At 45.2% G+C, this 19783-nt stretch overlaps 1 protein-coding gene across 1 annotated transcript in view; it reads right to left on the reverse strand.

Annotated features, from left to right (window-relative positions):
* LOC129868344 (drebrin-like) overlaps positions 1–15909 on the reverse strand; it is a gene marked incomplete in the record, with an annotated part of 130311 nt that extends 114402 nt beyond the window's left edge. Inside the window, 1 exon segment of the mRNA XM_055942243.1 lies at positions 15664–15909. Within this exon segment, the coding sequence (XP_055798218.1) occupies positions 15664–15746 (83 nt within the window).
* Positions 15910–19783: the final 3874 nt, after the last annotated feature.

Raw genomic sequence — 19783 nt, forward strand, 5'->3', positions numbered from 1 at the left:
GGGACCGAGAGACTGAAAAACAGCTTCTATCTAAAGGCCATCAGACTGTTAAACAGCCACCACTAACATTTAGTGGCTGCTGCCAACATACTGACTCAACTCCAGCCACTTTAATATTGGGAATTGATGGAAATTATGTAAAAATGTACCACTAGCCACTTTAAACAATGCCACTTAATATAATGTTTACATACCCTACATTACTCATCTCATATGTATATGTATATACTGTACTCTATATCATCTACTGCATCTTGCCATCTTTATGTAATACATGTATCACTAGCCACTTTAAACTATGCCACTTTATGTTTACATACCCTACATTACTCATCTCATATGTATATACTGTACTCTATACCATCTACTGCATCTTGCCTATGCCGTTCTGTACCATCACTCATTCATATATCTTTATGTACATATTCTTTATCCCTTTACACTTGTGTGTATAAGGTAGTAGTTGTGGAATTGTTAGGTTAGATTACTTGTTGGTTATTACTGCATTGTCGGAACTAGAAGCACAAGCATTTCGCTACACTCGCATTAACATCTGCTAACCATGTGTATGTGAGAAATAACATTTTATTTTATTTTATTTGATAAGGTCAACTCAGCAGGGCCACTCTGAGGCCTGGGGCGGGGCCTGCTGTATTTTGTCAGGCAGGGGAAGCAGCTCTCTGATAAGAACACACTGCTGTCTGTTTTTGTTATCACCAAAACTACTGGCACAGCCAGACTTATCTAGGAGGTGAGATGTTTAAAATTGGAGATATGCTGTTTACTGTTGGGGGATTAGCAGGCCGATTACTTCCACAGAGCTGATTATCAAGTCCAACTGAAGCCCAGTCCGGAGGGTAGGGGGGGGTAGGAACTAAAGCAGGATGGGGACATCAGTAGTGGTTGTAAGGGGCTGGGGGGAAGATGAACTCACAAGGGGTTGAAGCAGAGTAGGGTCATTGGGGGTGGATTGGGTGGAGGGGGATGACAACACTGAAGAAGGGTTGGGATGAAGTGTAGGAACTGAATCAGAGTGGGGGACGGTGTGGCGAACCTCTCCCTCTAAGCTGCACACAACTCCTGCACCCATAATCAGGGTTGGTCCTGGTCAGTCCCTGGATGGGAGACCAGATGCTGCTGGAAGTGGTATTGGAGGGCCAGTAGGAGGCACTCTTTCCTCTGGTCTAATAAAATATCCCAATGCCCCAGGGCAGTGATTGGGGACACTGCACTGTGTGTAGGGTGCCGTCTTTCGGATGGGACGTTAAACGGGTGTCCTGACTCTCTGAGGTCATTAAAGATCCCATGGCACTTATCGTAAGAGTAGGGGTGTTAACCCCGGTGTCCTGGCTAAATTCCCAATCTGGCCCTCAAACCATCACGGTCACCTAATAATCCCCAGTTTACAATTGGCTCATTCATCCCCCTCCTCTCCCCTGTAACTATTCCCCAGGTCGTTGCTGCAAATGAGAACGTGTTCTCAGTCAACTTACCTGGTAAAATAACGGTAAAAAAAAAAAAAAAAAAAAATATTAAAAAAAAAATAATACTCCTCAATACTTCCAGATCAACTGTAATGTCAATACCATTGTAAAGCACAATTTCTCCCCTTTCCAACAAAATCAATTACATGACCTAAACACTGCCTGTTTCTGCATAATTCAAGCAGGCAATGAGCCCCGTCGGGTCTTTTTAAAAATGGCGGGTGGGGAAGCGAAACTAATGCGTGATAGTGAGAAGGACAGGATTATTAGGTGACCGTGATGGTTTGAGGGCCAGGTCTCCGGTAGCCTCTGGAACTGCCGATCCGCGGCCAACAAGGCAGAGCTCATCTCAGCCTATGCGTCCCTCCAGTCCCTCGACTTCTTGGCACTGACGGAAACATGGCTCACCACAGATAACACTGCTACTCCTACTGCTCTCTCTTCGTCTGCCCACGTGTTCTCGCACACCCCGAGAGTTTCTGGTCAGCGGGGTGGTGGCACCGGGATCCTCATCTCTCCCAAGTGGTCATTCTCTCTTTCTCCCCTTACCCATCTGTCTATCGCCTCCTTTGAATTCCATGCTGTCACAGTTACCAGCCCTTTCAAGCTTAACATCCTTATCATTTATCGCCCTCCAGGTTCCCTTGGAGAGTTCATCAATGAGCTTGATGCCTTGATAAGCTCCTTTCCTGAGGACGGCTCACCTCTCACAGTTCTGGGTGACTTTAACCTCCCCACGTCTACCTTTGACTCATTCCTCTCTGCCTCCTTCTTTCCACTCCTCTCCTCTTTTGACCTCACCCTCTCACCTTCCCCCCCTACTCACAAGGCAGGCAATACGCTTGACCTCATCTTTACTAGATGCTGTTCTTCCACTAACCTCATTGCAACTCCCCTCCAAGTCTCCGACCACTACCTTGTATCCTTTTCCCTCTCGCTCTCATCCAACACTTCCCACACTGCCCCTACTCGGATGGTATCGCGCCGTCCCAACCTTCGCTCTCTCTCCCCCGCTACTCTCTCCTCTTCCATCCTATCATCTCTTCCCTCTGCCCAAACCTTCTCCAACCTATCTCCTGATTCTGCCTCCTCAACCCTCCTCTCCTCCCTTTCTGCATCCTTTGACTCTCTATGTCCCCTATCCTCCAGGCCGGCTCGGTCCTCCCCTCCCGCTCCGTGGCTCGACGACTCATTGCGAGCTCACAGAACAGGGCTCCGGGCAGCCGAGCGGAAATGGAGGAAAACTCGCCTCCCTGCGGACCTGGCATCCTTTCACTCCCTCCTCTCTACATTTTCCTCTTCTGTCTCTGCTGCTAAAGCCACTTTCTACCACTCTAAATTCCAAGCATCTGCCTCTAACCCTAGGAAGCTCTTTGCCACCTTCTCCTCCCTCCTGAATCCTCCTCCCCCTCCCCCCCCTCCTCCCTCTCTGCAGACGACTTCGTCAACCATTTTGAAAAGAAGGTCGACGACATCCGATCCTCGTTTGCTAAGTCAAACGACACCGCTGGTTCTGCTCACACTGCCCTACCCTGTGCTTTGACCTCTTTCTCCCCTCTCTCTCCAGATGAAATCTCGCGTCTTGTGGCGGCCGGCCGCCCAACAACCTGCCCGCTTGACCCTATCCCCTCCTCTCTTCTCCAGACCATTTCCGGAGACCTTCTCCCTTACCTCACCTCGCTCATCAACTCATCCTTGACCGCTGGCTACGTCCCTTCCGTCTTCAAGAGAGCGAGAGTTGCACCCCTTCTGAAAAAACCTACACTCGATCCCTCCGATGTCAACAACTACAGACCAGTATCCCTTCTTTCTTTTCTCTCCAAAACTCTTGAACGTGCCGTCCTTGGCCAGCTCTCCTGCTATCTCTCTCAGAATGACCTTCTTGATCCAAATCAGTCAGGTTTCAAGACTAGTCACTCAACTGAGACTGCTCTTCTCTGTATCACGGAGGCGCTCCGCACTGCTAAAGCTAACTCTCTCTCCTCTGCTCTCATCCTTCTAGACCTATCGGCTGCCTTCGATACTGTGAACCATCAGATCCTCCTCTCCACCCTCTCCGAGTTGGGCATCTCCGGCGCGGCCCACGCTTGGATTGCGTCCTACCTGACAGGTCGCTCCTACCAGGTGGCGTGGCGAGAATCTGTCTCCTCACCACGCGCTCTCACCACTGGTGTCCCCCAGGGCTCTGTTCTAGGCCCTCTCCTATTCTCGCTATACACCAAGTCACTTGGCTCTGTCATAACCTCACATGGTCTCTCCTATCACTGCTATGCAGACGACACACAATTAATCTTCTCCTTTCCCCCTTCTGATGACCAGGTGGCGAATCGCATCTCTGCATGTCTGGCAGACATATCAGTGTGGATGACGGATCACCACCTCAAGCTGAACCTCGGCAAGACGGAGCTGCTCTTCCTCCCGGGGAAGGACTGCCCGTTCCATGATCTCGCCATCACGGTTGACAACTCCATTGTGTCCTCCTCCCAGAGCGCTAAGAACCTTGGCGTGATCCTGGACAACACCCTGTCGTTCTCAACTAACATCAAGGCGGTGGCCCGTTCCTGTAGGTTCATGCTCTACAACATCCGCAGAGTACGACCCTGCCTCACACAGGAAGCGGCGCAGGTCCTAATCCAGGCACTTGTCATCTCCCGTCTGGATTACTGCAACTCGCTGTTGGCTGGGCTCCCTGCCTGTGCCATCAAACCCCTACAACTCATCCAGAACGCCGCAGCCCGTCTGGTGTTCAACCTTCCCAAGTTCTCTCACGTCACCCCGCTCCTCCGCTCTCTCCACTGGCTTCCAGTTGAAGCTCGCATCCGCTACAAGACCATGGTGCTTGCCTACGGAGCTGTGAGGGGAACGGCACCTCAGTACCTTCAGGCTCTGATCAGGCCCTACACCCAAACAAGGGCACTGCGTTCATCCACCTCTGGCCTGCTCGCCTCCCTACCACTGAGGAAGTACAGCTCCCGCTCAGCCCAGTCAAAACTGTTCGCTGCTCTGGCACCCCAATGGTGGAACAAACTCCCTCACGACGCCAGGACAGCGGAGTCAATCACCACCTTCCGGAGACACCTGAAACCCCACCTCTTCAAGGAATACCTAGGATAAAGCAATCCTTCTGCCCCCCACCCCCTTAAAAGATTTAGATGCACTATTGTAAAGTGGCTGTTCCACTGGATGTCATTAGGTGAATGCACCAATTTGTAAGTCGCTCTGGATAAGAGCGTCTGCTAAATGACTTAAATGTAAATGTATGTAAATGTAAGGACAGATGTCATGTGGGAAAATTGCTTTTTTCACTCAATCTGTCCAACTTATCACCTTATCGCCTCTAAAATGTAAATAAAACACTATAAAGAGTTTATATAATGTGTCATTACATACCTATTTGAAGGTTTGTGTCGAATTTGAATCGGGTTTTTAGGGTGGTGCTAAAGTGATCTTAGAAGTAAACAGCGGCTTTGAGAATGATGATCGCATGCAATGATGACGCAAAAAATGACTTACCCCCATCACTGACCATTTCTTGTTTTTAAACGAAGAGAGAAGTGCTACACCTGGTGGAGAGATTGTAAGACAGAAATAGTTGCTTTGTGCCTGCTGTACGTTACGACATGACACGTTAAGATGTAACGGAAGGTCAGTTTTTTCAACTTTTCTCCAATACTATAGAGCCATTACCATGTCGATCAACACTTGAATAGAAACTTAGTTCACACCCCCGATTTTGAAGTCAACACAGTCGCTAGTTTCATTAGTTTTCTTTGTAGCCTCGTTTGAATGTCGCGGTTACGCACATTTGTACGGAATGGGGTGAGTTTACGTTATTGCAGGAGACAAAGCCTCTACTTTTATTTCCGCCAACCGACCTAGTCATGATTGCGGTAAGGTTCTGCCTACAGCTTAGTATAAAATGTAGCCGTAATGCTGAGGAGGCATTGGCACGCACTACGCTAGGCAGCACCCATTACTATTATCCACACAGACCTAGCCCCGCCCCTTGTCACTCAAGGAGCGCATTTGTTGTTCCTCCTCGACCTGGAGATACTTGCGTTGAGTCTCTGCATGGTCAATGCAGCACATGCAACAATGTTGATGACAGCACATGCAACAATGTTGATGACAAAGATACTTTTTAAAATATTTTACCTTTATTTAACTAGGCAAGTCAGTTAAGAACAAATTCTTATTTACAATGACGGCCTACCCCGGCCAAACCCTAACCTGGACGACGCTGGGCCAATTGTGCGCCGCCCTATGGGACTTCCAACCACGGCCGGTTGTGATACAGCCTGGAATCAAACCAGGGTCTGTAGTGACGCCTCCAGCACTGAGATGCAGTGCCTTAGACCGCTGCACCACTCGTGAGACAATGCTGTTTTCACATTGCTTCCTAATATAAATCGACTAGCTCTCTATAATTACACTATTAGTTTGTGTTTCTTACATCTGCAAACAGCTAGTCTTAGCCGTTAATGCTATGTTAGCCGCTAAAGCTAATCGCTAGCTAGCTAATAAATGTGCTGAATCAGAGCAAACGTAACTAGAAATACAGCCTGATAATATCAGTTTTGGTGTAGACCTACATCTGCATGTTTTTTGTGCAACAGTATATTCTAAATCAAAGGAATACGCAACGCAAAAATATGTTAGCTACATCAAGTAGCTAAGATAACATTCAATGTAGCCAAAGATTATAGGGTCCCTTAGAAAACACTTTTCAACATTTTGGTTCCTACCCTGTCACAATGACAACTCCCTGGCACTTTATTTTGTTGTCATGTCAAACACTGTATTCAAAGTGCCCACTTTTATATTCTAACTGTAGAATTAGAATAATCATTCTATTTCCATGATTCCAACAATTCACTGTTTCAAAATATCACTTGTTTTATACATGGGCGTAGCCAGAAATGTTAGCATTTTTGTAATAATAATGTATTAATATATCATTTTTTCTCTCAATCTGATTGGGTTGGCCTGGCAGGGCCTGGCTTCCCAGTATGCCTACGCCTCTAGTTTTATATGACAGCGGTTCCACACGTTGCTGTGACGCAAGTTTTGTGGGAGAAATATTATTTGAATTGACTGTGTTCAGGGTAGCCTAAGTGTGTCTTGTCTGTTAAATTAACAAAATAACTATTGATTTCATGTGCATGGCGCAGCCATGTAGCATATAGGCTGCAAAAACCAGTAACATAATTCAAATCAATATCTGCCATTCTATTATTTGGAAAATACATTTTCAAAGTGTTTTCAAATGTTTCTTAGGGCCTGCCTATAACAAATTAATAATGGATTTCTTTGTGATGGTGTATATTCAATGGGTTTATTAAAATGCTTGTCCACCCACATCGGCCCATGTCTACTCCCACTCCTAAATTTGCCGGCATCTGCACAGGAAATATAAAAGGCTTAAACTGGCAAGAATGTGGTAAAAATAGGACTGTATGAATTGGGCTCTAAAAAACATGCCAGATTTGTTTTAAAGGCAACATACCGTAAAGTCTGTCTGTAAAGGGCATAAGAAACCTGATAAATGTTCAAAGGTCACTCATAAACCCATTCTGAAGGATTGTCAAGCACTGTGACGTGTTCATAATCACAATAAGCAGCAGAAGGCTGAGCTCCAGACAGAATAACAGTCCAGTTCCTACAACTGAGGCTATGCCAAAACACACAATACAATGACAGGATTATTGTTACTGTCTCACACACTCTGGTCTGTGTCTGACGCTGATCTGCTAACTGACAGTATACCCAAGTGCCAAATAATCAGCATTTTCATCACGGTGTTCTGAAAGAAGGGAAGGAATTATTTGACTTATTATACAGGCATCCATTTCCACAGTGAGGATTATTTTCTCTGTCCTCTCCTAGGGTCCAGAGGTAGCAGAGGGAATGTGATGTGGAGGAGCGAGGAGAGGAATATTTGCTATGACTATGAATCTTCGCTAGAGACTCCCCGAAGAGGATCTGTTTCAATGCAACATACTGGGCTGTAGAAGTCATTAAAACAACACACAGGGACAAACACTTACAGATTGTATGTACAAACGAACTTCATGGCCACCATCTGTAAAATACTAGTCAGTAAATTAGACTCAAGGTCAGAATGGAAAGGGTGGGAATGAAGAAGAGAACAGTATCAGGATTTTTTTTGCATTGAATTCCAATTCAAATCAAGTCAATGGTTAGTTGGTAAGGCATTGTGCCTCTACCACATAGGACCTCTCCAAATAGCACATCACTCAGTGGTATTAAAGCCAATGGAGTCCGAACTCAGTTTGGGGAGGTTGTCATGCTTGTGATTTGGTCAATACCAGTAATCAGAGGCTGAGAGGAGCTGATGGGATGAGTCCTGTCTGTCTGTCTGGCCTAGAGCCCCCCCCCCCCCCCCCCCCCCACACACACACACAAGGCCCAGACTTCCCAGTCTCTCTATCAGACTTCCATTCAACCAGCGACCTTGGAACTGTGAATAGGGAGCCAAACGCCACGTTGTCCTTCACAATATGCCTCTGTCTCCCCACACACAGTGTGACAACAGACACACTGTCAGCCACGACCAGTCCGTGAAACCACTTCATATAATAAACATTTTCCCAGAATACATCACCGTCCCTGTACTGTACAGTAAACCTGTGACGGCATAGCAGATTTCTTCTTCAACCTGCTCAAGCCGTTAATATAAATTAAAGTAATGTCTCCGGGTTTATGAGCAAACATTTCAAGGCCAAGAGATGTGACATTTATAAGCATGGTTTCACCAGTTGTACTACAGTAAAGCTTTGATAGAAGGTAAGAAAAAAGGGTTGGCCGACTTGGTGTCACGACCGGTTTGGAAAGCGATCAAGAGCCGAGTGAATCCAGGAGTGAGGAGGTCTGAGTGAATTAATGAGACTAGTAATTCAATGGGTTTGGATTTTACACAAATAAATCGCTTCAAAACGGTGTATTTTTTTAAGTGACTTGCCTATCGGTCACATGACTTTCCAGATTCTTACTGCTCTCGCTGGTTTCCAGGTCATTTCTTGGCAGCAGAGAGCAAACAGTAGAGTTTCCAGTCTCGGCTGGTGTTTCTCTGCCTTTCTTTTTGATTCGACTGACTGACTGTTTGAAGGAGCTGAGCAAACCAAAACTGTCTTTTCAAGGTCTACTTTCTAGCTTTGGGCTCCATAAACAAAGGATAACTTCTTTCTCAGAGGGAAGTATCAGCTCTGCCAAGGGCCAATGAAAGCTTTTCTGTCCTCCATTTGCAGAGCATGCTAGATGGATGTTTTTATACTGTTTTGTCTTTGTGATCTTGGAGCAGTCAAAACACAAGACCATGAAAAAGTCAGTGAAGGAAACTCATCCATGACTTCAGGCAGACAGTGTCCAATCCATCATTTTATTTGTGCTGATCACCTTAAAATAAGTTATCTAGCATGGAAAATTACAGAGTAGACAGCCTTACACGGAACCCAAACCGGCTGCACCATCGTGCATACATTTATTTTGTCCCCCTACACCAAACGCGATCACGACACGCAGGTCGTGAACCAATGACATTAATTTGGGGACAGGTCGAAAAGCATTAAACATGTATGGCAATTTAGCTAGTTAGCTTGCAATTGCTAGCTAATTTGTCCTGGGATATAAACATTGAGTTGTTATTTTACCTGAAATGCACAAGCTCCTCTACTACGATAATTAATCCACACATAAAATGGCCAACCGAATCATTTCTCTCCTCCATCCAGACTTTTTCATCTTTGAACTTATATGGTGATTGGCATCTAAACTTTCATAGTATTACCACGACAACCGGCAAAGCAGTTCGTCTTTCAATCACACACGTGGGTATAACCAATGAGGAGATGGTACGTGGGTACCTGCTTCTATAAACCAATGAGATGGGAGAGGCAGGACTTCCAGCGCGATCTGCGTCAGAAATAGGAGTTCTATTTTAGCCCTTGGCATCGCAGCCGCTCATTGGCGCACGCGAGCAGTGTGGGTGCAATAATTGAATAACATGGATATCGACGTGTCCGGTTTGGTCAGCATGTTAGGTCTAGTTGTGCGACTTATTGTTAGACAGCTGTTCTGCGGATTGACTGCATGGCTTGTCTTTTCTATCCAATTGAATCTTCATCCCCATGGCATGAAAGTGCAAGTGGAGTGCAAATGATTTTCCAAACCAAATTTTGACATTTTGTCTTAACTGGAGGGTTATATAGCATTTATTGTAGTACAGTGCTCTCATAGTCAACTCGAAACCCCAGAACACCTGGATCAGAACAGAATTCTTGCATAATAACGCTATTGAATTTAAAATTAGCAGTTTGTGGATTTTTCTTGCTAATTACATGAATGAGGCCAATTCAATTACACTATGCGAGCTCTTCCTGCCTTTTCCCAGACCACTATTGCCCAATACAGTGTTGGAATTGGTTCCCATTCTCTCAATGACACAAGAGTGTAAAATAAGTTGTAGCTATACCTCTCTTTCTCTATCTGTGTGTTTGCATGCATGCATGTGTGTGTGTTGTCCCCAGGACCATGTGTGGTTGACTTGGAGGGGGATGGGCATTTTTTATTTAACTAGACAAGTTAATTAAGAACAAATTCTTATTTACAATGACGGCCAAACCCGGATGACGCTGGGCCAATTGTGCACCGCCCTATGGGACTCCCAATCACGGCCGGTTGTGATACAGCCTGGAATCGAACCAGGGTCTGTAGTGACACCTCTAGCACTGAGATGCAGTACCTTAGACCACTGCGCCACTTGAGTAGGAGTGGGAGGAGGAGGCAAGAGATTGAGGGAAGGGGAGGGAAAGGAGAGAAGATGTCAGGCTACTTGCACACAAAATGCAGTGACATAGCATTGCAACAAAGTCAATAACAGTCGAGACACAGAAACACAAAGATTGACACCTTAACTCATGTTGTACTTTTGAAATGCACAATAATCCTGATTTATGTAGCCTAACTGAAATAACTGAAAATACGGGGTGAAATGAAAAACTAAGACAAATTTGAGATTTATTGCACATTTTGTTATTGTTTGGATGGAGCATGCTTTTACCGGGCTAGCAGCTTTTAGCAGGCTAGCAGCCAGAGGTGGCCATGCAACCAGGTGACTGACACACTGATGACTTCCAGGAGAATCCTCTCTCCTGAGACAGACAGGAAGTCAGGGGCCAAACCTGCTGCTGATTGGACAGGGAGGAGTCTGGCTGTCTGTCTGAGAACTACAATATTCCTTCCTGTTCAGAATATTATCTATACCGGTGATGACAGACGGAGAGCAAAAAAATCTGACTGAGGAAATTAGAAGAACATTGTTTTTTATTTTTATGGACAACTGATTGCAAAGGACAGAAAAAAGTTTATATTTTTGTCTTCAGATACTAAGTTATTACACTTGTAACAAAGCCTTTCTGCTGAAGCAACCAACCAGGACCTATCTAATCCAAGTAAAAGGATTGCCTTTTACCTGCCCTGTCTGTCTAGTTGATAACCCAATCAATGCAGCCTGATGGGTAAAGGAACAGATCATCAGGACCAATAGGAAACATGTCAGGTAATGACTTTCTGAGAGAGCTAGGGGTCAAAGGGTCAAACTTATAGCTCCCGGTGAATCAGCAACAGCCACCAGCCACCGCTCTACATGGAACATTCCAGATGTCTGTGTGTGTTTGATATTGGATAACCCTTGTGACATTCTGGCTCGTTGTGCATCACGTCTTCATGGTGGAGTTCAAAAAGCCTACATTTTCTCTTGCAGGCACTAAAGGAGAGCCTCTCAAGAGTCCTCTAGGCTCTAGCCATAACTGTCACTGAGGCTCTGGCTGGCCCTCGTTGAATCGAAGGACACTATAATATAATTCATCATCCACCTGGATTCTTTCTGCAATAGTTATTACTGGCTTTGTCTGCCTTTTCTGAACCGTTTTGAAAAATGTCTCGTCATGCCATGATCAGACAGGTAGTGTATGAGGTATTTGCCACCAGCGTTTGATTGTTATAGCTCCCACAATGCAGAACTAGCTTTGTATTCAGGTTTCAGAGACATGGTTGGAAAGATTAAAAAGGCATGATGGGAGGGGTAGGAATATATACTGAACAAAAATATAAGCTCAACATGTAAAGTGTTGGTCCCATGTTTCATGAGCTGAAATAAAAGATCACATTTTTTTTTTCATAACCACAAAAAGCTTATTTGTCTCAAATTGTGTGCACAAATTTGTTTGCATTCCTGTTAGTGAGCATTTCTTCCTTTGCCAGGTGTGGCATATCAAGTAACTGATTAAACAGCATGATCATTACACAGATGCACCTTGTGCTGAGGACAATAAAAGGCCACTCTAAAATGTGCAGCTTTGTCACACAACTCAATGCCACAGATGTCTCAAGTTTTGAGGGAGCGTCCAATTGGTATGCTGACTGCAGGAATATCCACCAAAGCTGTTGCCAGAGAATTAAATGTTGAATTTCTCCACCATAAGCCACCTCCAATGTTGTTTTAGAGAATGCAGCAGTACGTCCAACCGGCTTCACAACCGCAGACCACCTGTAACCATGTCAGCACAAGACCTCCACATCCGGCTTCTTCACCTGCAGGATCGTCTGAGACCAGCCACCTGGACAACTGATGAAAGTGTGGGTTTAATTTCTGCACATACAGTACTGTCAGAAACCATCTCAGGGAAGCTCATCTGCGTGTTCGTCATCCTCACCAGGGTCTTGACCTGACTGCAGTTCGGCGTCGTAACCGACTTCAGTGGACAAATGCTCACCTTCTATGGCCACTGGCACGCTGGAGAAGTGTGCTCTTCATGGATGAATCCCGGTTTCAACTGTACTGGGCAGATGGCAGAGTGTATGGCATCGCGTGGGCCAGCGGATCGCTGATGTCAATTTTGTGAACAGAGTGCCCCACGGTGGCGGTGGGGTTATGGTATGGGCAGGAATAAGCTACGGACAACGAACACAATTGTATTTTATCAATGGCAATTTGGATGCACAGAGACACCATGACGATGACCTGAGGCCCATTGTCGTGCCATTCATCTGCCTCCATCACCTTGTGTGTGTACATATTTTCCTACCTTATCAGGACCGCAATGTCCTGACAAGTCACCAGAATGTCCCGACAAGGTAGAAAAGAAGAAAAAAAACATTTTAGAAAAGTCTGGACATTTTTAATGTCCTGAATTTGTTCAAATGCTATTTTAAGTTTAAGGGTTAGGTTTACGGTTAAGGTTAGGTTTAGAGTTAGAGTTAGGGTTAGGTTTAGGGGTTAATGTTAGGTTTAGGGGTTAGGGATGGGAATACATTTTTACTCCACAAAAGTCCTGAAAAATGCATGACAAGGACAGTGGTGCTCAGTGAAGAAGGAAGGTCAGTTATGTGAACAGAAAGCCCACAATGAATCCACCACTTACTGCTATTAGGGGAAAGACACCTGTGTGTCAGAGGCATTGAGGGCCCATGAAGAGGGCTCATATTTTTGAGGGGGTATGATGGGGTATGATACATTTGCGGTATGTGCATGTGTGTGTGTGTGTGTTGGGGTGTGTGGGTCCCATGTGGCTCAGTGGGTAGAGCATGGCACCACAGGGGACCAGTACGAAGAAGTATGAAAATGTATGCACTCACTACTGTAAGTCGCTCTGGATAAGAGCGTATGCTACATGATTAAAATGCAAATGAAATAAAGTGCCAGTGCGTGTGTGTAAGTGCGTGCATGCGCACTTGTGTGTCAGGGGGCAAGGCAGCCATGATGTTATAGATGATGAGGTATTATATGGACAGGGAAAGAGGGGGGAAGATTGAGGTTGTTTAGGGTCAGAGATGGTTGAAAGCCCTGTCTTTGTTCAGCTCAGTTCAAGTGCGAATAATGGGGGCAAGCCTGAGGCCCTTGCATTATCAAGCTATTCTTTGCTATAATCTGATAAATAAGTAAATAAAATGGGCCCTTGCAACATTTAAACACAGCCTAAGGAAATATTAACCTTTGTGATTTATATGGGTGCAACGCACTTGAACAAAAAGCAGAGAGTGATATTCAACTTCAGGTACGAATTTCTCTAGTAGTGTGGCTACTGGCTAACAGGCAGGTTGAGGGTGGATGCCTCCTCTCAAAAGACTAGGCTAGCCTTCTATCATTTAACAATATAATGTTTACAACACGATTATAATAAAACAGCATGGTAACACGTCTCATCATCACACATACAAGCTGTATCTTCATAAAATCTTAATATAGAATATGTCATTTCTATGTACAGGAAAATCTCACTTTGCTTTGCATCCATTTTGTGGCTTTTGTGAACCTGTTCCAAGCAGACACGGGCTGAAATGGGGGTTAGTGGGGCTCTACAGGGCATGGGCAATCCAACAGGCTGAAATGGGGGTTAGTGGGGCTCTACAGGGCATGGGCAATCCAACAGGCTGAAATGGGGGTTAGTGGGGCTCTACAGGGCATGGGCAATCCAACAGGCTGAAATGGGGGTTAGTGGGGCTCTACAGGGCATGGGCAATCCAACAGGCTGAAATGGGGGTTAGTGGGGCTCTACGGGGCATGGGCAATCCAACAGGCTGAAATGGGGGTTAGTGGGGCTCTACGGGGCATGGGCAATCCAACAGGCTGGTGGTAGACTACTGAAGCCCAGTCACGACATGCAGATAATGCCATTTAGGCATCATTAAAAGGCTACATCAGTATTGAAAAATAAACAAAACAATGGTGACAGACTGATAAAATACATTGTTTCTTGGATTATGGCATCTTTTATTATTAAAGAGACATTACAATAGTGATGTTGTAGATGATTCAATAATTCAATCAGATCAACTCTATAGGCCTATAAGGCTATAAAGATAAACTCCAAAGGATAACACATGCTCTAAAAATATATTTTTTATATTGTCTTGAAAGATAGCAATTGGTTATCTTTAGTTGGAAAAATATGATAATTTAAGCTGTTTAGCATAGAGTCAAAGGCCTATCCATCTTCAAAACAGAGAAGTGATCATCAGTGGACTTCAATGGATGCAGCCTTTCAGAATGTCTCACTCTCTTTTAAGGCTTAAGGCCAGCTGGTTTTGTAGGTGAACAGATATTCCACTGACCATGTGTAACCATTTCCACACAAAGGGAAGAGAAACGCCTCCACATTGACACAAGGCCCGATGGAATGTGTGGATAACTCGAATGGGACCATCACATTTGCAACTTTTCCCCTCCCAACAGGCCAAAACAGCAGTTACATCGCGAATAATGAGAGGAAGAGGGAAGAGGGAGCAGAAGAGAACAGGGCCGGTCACATTGAGCGTTTTTAGATTGACACTACTCGCCTCGCCCATATCATCTCAGCCCTCGCTAGTCGGGATGCGAGAACGCTACATATAAATGTTTTAATTTAAAATTAGGAAAACGAGCGGTATGCTATTGCAAAGGGGGAAACGTACGTAAATTCTCTCAATATTCAAACCTTTTCAGGGGCTCCCCACTACGTACACTGGCTATGACAGACAGAAACACAGTGGTCGGTGGTCCAAAGTAAAAACTCGCTCTGAGCAAACAATGAATCACCCTTCTTCTTTCTCAATATTTGATCAATGCGCACATTGCCTGCTGCTTTTCTGGACTAGGAGCAGCCAGTGACCGGTGTGTCAGTCGGTCTGCTGTGAAGAGCCGCACATTTCAGCACTTTTAACAAGTGGGATTTTATTGTATGAAAAAAAATCCCCCTGTGGGCTGAACGCCCTGCATCTGACAGCTTTGGATTGGAACCGTTACATGTTGTGCATTTATGAGTAGATCATCCCGCATCATGGATCGTTACATAGGAGCCTATAGTAGCTATGATTTCCCTGCGATTTTTGCCACAGTGCTTTTTGCACTTTCATTTGTAGGCTTATTTCGTCATTTCTCCCATCCTGTTCCTCCTGCAAAAGACCAGGGGGATGCTGCGTAGCCTACCACAAAAGACAGCCTGCAGACGGTACTGCAGTGGGGGATGTGCATATCCCGTCCTGTGCATCCATCCGCATCCCCAACAACCGTACCCCCCCCACACACACACAGACACACACACTCTCTCAACGATTAAACACTGCAATAAATCCACTTAATGCCAAAGAGCCATGATAGATAAGGGAAGTTCAATTGACTTACCAGTCAGTGGACGAGGTCTCGTTGATAACATCCTGGTAGGCTGTTAGAAGGGCCAGTCTGTTCTTGCCGAGATTCACAGCCATGTTGCTGTCTCTGCAATCATCCAGACCGGTGTAATACTGTAATGGAAGTAAAGGAGAGTATAGAGAGAGAGGGGGAGAGAGACACTGCGGAGTAGAAAGTGAGAGGGGGAGAGATTCTGAGTGGAGGAACAAAGAAAGTGCAGCGCTACAGCCCCACAAACTGCGTGGTCCTAGTGCGAATAATTCACAGGCCTCTTAAGAACACTGCTGGGTCCTAGCGCCTTATAGAACGTCACCGTCAGCAGTCAGCACTAAACATGGAATGACTCGTCAAACCAGCACCTGACAAAGACCAGGGAGATTAAAAATTATTTATTTAGAATTTATTTCGTCTGTACTGTATGCAGATTGGGCAGAGAGAGAACAGTTTTGTTGCCTGATAATTGGGATAAAGATCATAGAGCCCAGTTTGGGTCTACAGTGTATTTTTGAGTATAGAGTAAGAATAAGTTACTCAGGCTAAGGTCAGTTTTGTTATTTTTTTCTCCTTATGTTTATAGTTACAGTTTGGGAAGGGCAAACTGATCCTGAATCTGTGCCTACAGCAGACCCAACTCCTACCCAAACAGTGTTGGATGGAGCCTCAGGGGCAGCCTCAGTGCTGTGCACCCAGGCTTCATTGGCTCAACACCCACATACACTATATATACAAAAGTATGTGTACACCCCTTCAAATTAGTGGATTCGGTTATTTCAGCCACATCCGTTGCTGACAGGTGTATAAAATCGAGCACACAGCCATACAATCTCCATAGACACACATTGGCAGTAGAATGGCCTTACTGAAGAGCTCAGTGACTTTCAACGTGGCACCGTCATAGGATGCCATCTTTCCAATAAGTCAGTTTGTCAAATTTCTGACCTGTTAGAGCTGCTCCGGTCAACTGTAAGTTCTGTTATTGTGAAGTGGAAACGTCTAGGAGCAACAACAGCACAGCCACGAAGTGGTAGGCCACACAAGCTCCAAACTGCCTCTGGAAGCAAGGTCAGCACAATAACTGTTCGTCAGGAGCTTAATGAAATGGGTTTCCATGGCTGAGCAGCCACACACAAGCCTAAGATCACCATGCGCAATGCCAAGCGTCGGCTGGAGTGGTGTAAATCTCGACGCCATTGGCAGCATGCTTCACCATCTGGCAGGCTGACAGACGAATCTGGGTTTGGAGGATGCCAGGAGAGCGCTACCTGCCCGAATGCATAGTGCCAAGTGTAACGTTTGGTGGAGGAGGAATAATGGTTTGGGCTAGGCCCCTTAGTTCCAATGAATGGAAATCTTAACGCTACAACATACAATGACATTCTAGACAATTCTGTGCTTCCAACTTTGCGAGCCAGGCCTAATCGCCCAACATCAGTGCCCAACCTCACTAATCCTCTTGTGGCTGAATGGAAGCAAGTACCTGCAGAAATGTTCCAACATCTAGTGGAAAGCCTTCCCAGAAGAGTGGTGGCTGTTATAGCTGCGAAGGGGGGACCAACTCCATATTAATACCCATGATTTTGGAATGAGATGTTCGACGAACAGGTGTCCACATACCTTTGGTCATGTAGTGTACGTCTGCCAGCCCTACCATTGCCAGGGAACTGTCACTCAGAACACAACACAAGACAGGCCATGTTTCTAGAATCCATGAGAGAAAGTGCTATGGATAGTGCCACTTTACATTACAGCATAAACTAAACTGGTAATAACATGGTAATAGAATGTCTTTTGTGTACATTTAAGGTTCATAATGCTTTATTTTCAGGAGGGGGAAGAGCAGTAATCCTTCATCAGTCTAACTGACACAAATCACAGCATGCCACTAATGTAGAAATAGATATGAGTGTCAATCATTCCCCCCAACACACACACACAATACACACCTCTACACTTACATATGCTCTTATTCTCTTTATCCAACAATATTCCATCTCCACATCAATGACCCCCCCACACTCACCCCTCCTTCCTTGCTGTCTCATCCAATGAGGATCTGTGTTTGGCCCAGAGCAGCCCTCCTCCCTGTTAAGTGGGTTAACATTAATTATTCTCCTCATCCATCCGGTCTTCAGCGTCTCCTGCAGATGGCTAAGGTACCAATTAATTTCACTGGTGATGGTAATTGTTCTCAGGGAAGACATCTGTCCAGCAAAGAATGGGCTGGGATCCAATGTCCAGGATTCTCCAGCAGTGGCATGCATACATGGGGGGTGGGTGTGTGTTTGTTTGGGTGGGGTGGAATCGTGGTATGTGTGTGTGTGTTGGCTTCAGTGCCCAAAACCCACACCCTGTCTTAAATGGAGCATCAGGGGATTGAGCCAGTAGCTCCATATAGGACTCTGACACCAGGCTCTCAGTCTTTCAGTGGCCAAATTACTCTACTGGGGCTGAAGGGAGGAGAATACAGCTGTCACGTTCCTGACCTGTTTCTGTTGTTTTGTATGTGTTTGACGGTCAGGGCGTGAGTTTGGGTGGGTAGTCTATGTTATGTGTTTCTGTGTTGGGTTAATGGGTTGCCTGGTATGGCTCTCAATTAGAGGCAGGTGTTTGGCGTTTCCTCTGATTGAGAGGCATATTAAGGTAGGTTGTTTCACATTGTTTGTTGTGGGTGGTTGTCTTCCGTGTCTGTGTATGTTGCGCCACACGGGACTGTTTCGGGTATGTTTGTTCGTTCGGTTTTTGTGTAGTCTGTTTTCCCTGTTCGTGTGTTCTTCGTGTTACATGTAAGTTCTTAAGTTTAGGTCTGTTTAGTTCGTTTTGTTAGTTTGTTAATCCTTCCAAGTGTTTGTTTTCGTGTTTCGTCGTTTGTTTTAATAAATCATTATGTATTCACAACCCGCTGCACTTTGGTCAAATCCTTGCTACTCCTTTTCAGATGAGAAGGAGGAAGCCCGTTACAACAGCAGCTTTTGCATCAAGCTCAAACTGAATTACACAACACAAACTAGTTCCTATAATCTGTCAGTAGGGTCAAAAGTAGACAAAAACACCATAGCATTAGAATGAGGAAATAGAATTAATTTCTCGTATTTGAACAAAGTAACATGATTTCTTAGTCATTCAGAGTACTTTCAAACTGGGCTGGAGAAACAGGGAGACGGAGGACAATGAGCTGCTTGTTCTGAGTTCATAAAAGAGTAGTATTGATTTATTGATCTGGTTCTATTTTAGGAAGTCTGTGGGGTGAAGGGGAGTGAAGGCAGGTGGAGAAAGACAAAAGGCTTTCGTTCCAACTCACATCTTCACTCTAGTACTCTGGTCCCAGAACTGCACTACTCAGAATGGGGCTGCAATGGACAGCTGGTGTTTTACAGGCTCCGCCTCTCCCCTCCATTCTATTGGCGAACATACAATCACTGGAGAACAAACTGAACAAGCTCCATTCGAGACTATCCTATCAATGGGACCTGAAGAACTGTAATATCCTATGTTTCTCGGAGTCATATCTGAACAAGGACATGGATAATATACATCTAGCTGGTTTTTCTATGCATCGGCAGGATCGAACAGCGGCCTCGGGTAAGCTCAAGGGGGAGGTGTGTGTCTCTTTGTTAACAACAGCTGGTGTGAGATCTCTAATATTAAGGAAGTCTCGAGGTTCTGCTCGTAAGAATTAGAATACCTCATGGTAAGCCGTAGACCATACTATTTACCAAGAGTTTATCTATATTTTTCGTAGCTTTCCATTTACCACTCCAAACCGATGCTGCCACTAAGACCGCACTCAACGAGCTGTATAGGGTCATAAGCAACAAGAAAATGCTCATCCAGAGGCGGCGCTCCTAGTGGCCGGTGATTTTAAATGCAGGGAAACTGAAATCCATTTAATCTAATTTCTACCAGCATGTCACTTGTGCAACTAGAGGAGACAAAACTCTAGATCACCTTTATTCCACACACAGAGACACATAAGAAGCTCTCCCTCGGCATCCATTTGTCAAACCAGAATTCTATACGATCCCCCGATTCCTGCTTACAAGCAAAAACTCTAACAGAAAGTACCAGTGACGCGCTCAATACAAAAGTGGTCCAATGAAGCGGATGCTAGACTACA

Source organism: Salvelinus fontinalis, chromosome 13 (genome assembly GCF_029448725.1).
Source record: "Salvelinus fontinalis isolate EN_2023a chromosome 13, ASM2944872v1, whole genome shotgun sequence".
NCBI lineage: Eukaryota > Metazoa > Chordata > Actinopteri > Salmoniformes > Salmonidae > Salvelinus > Salvelinus fontinalis.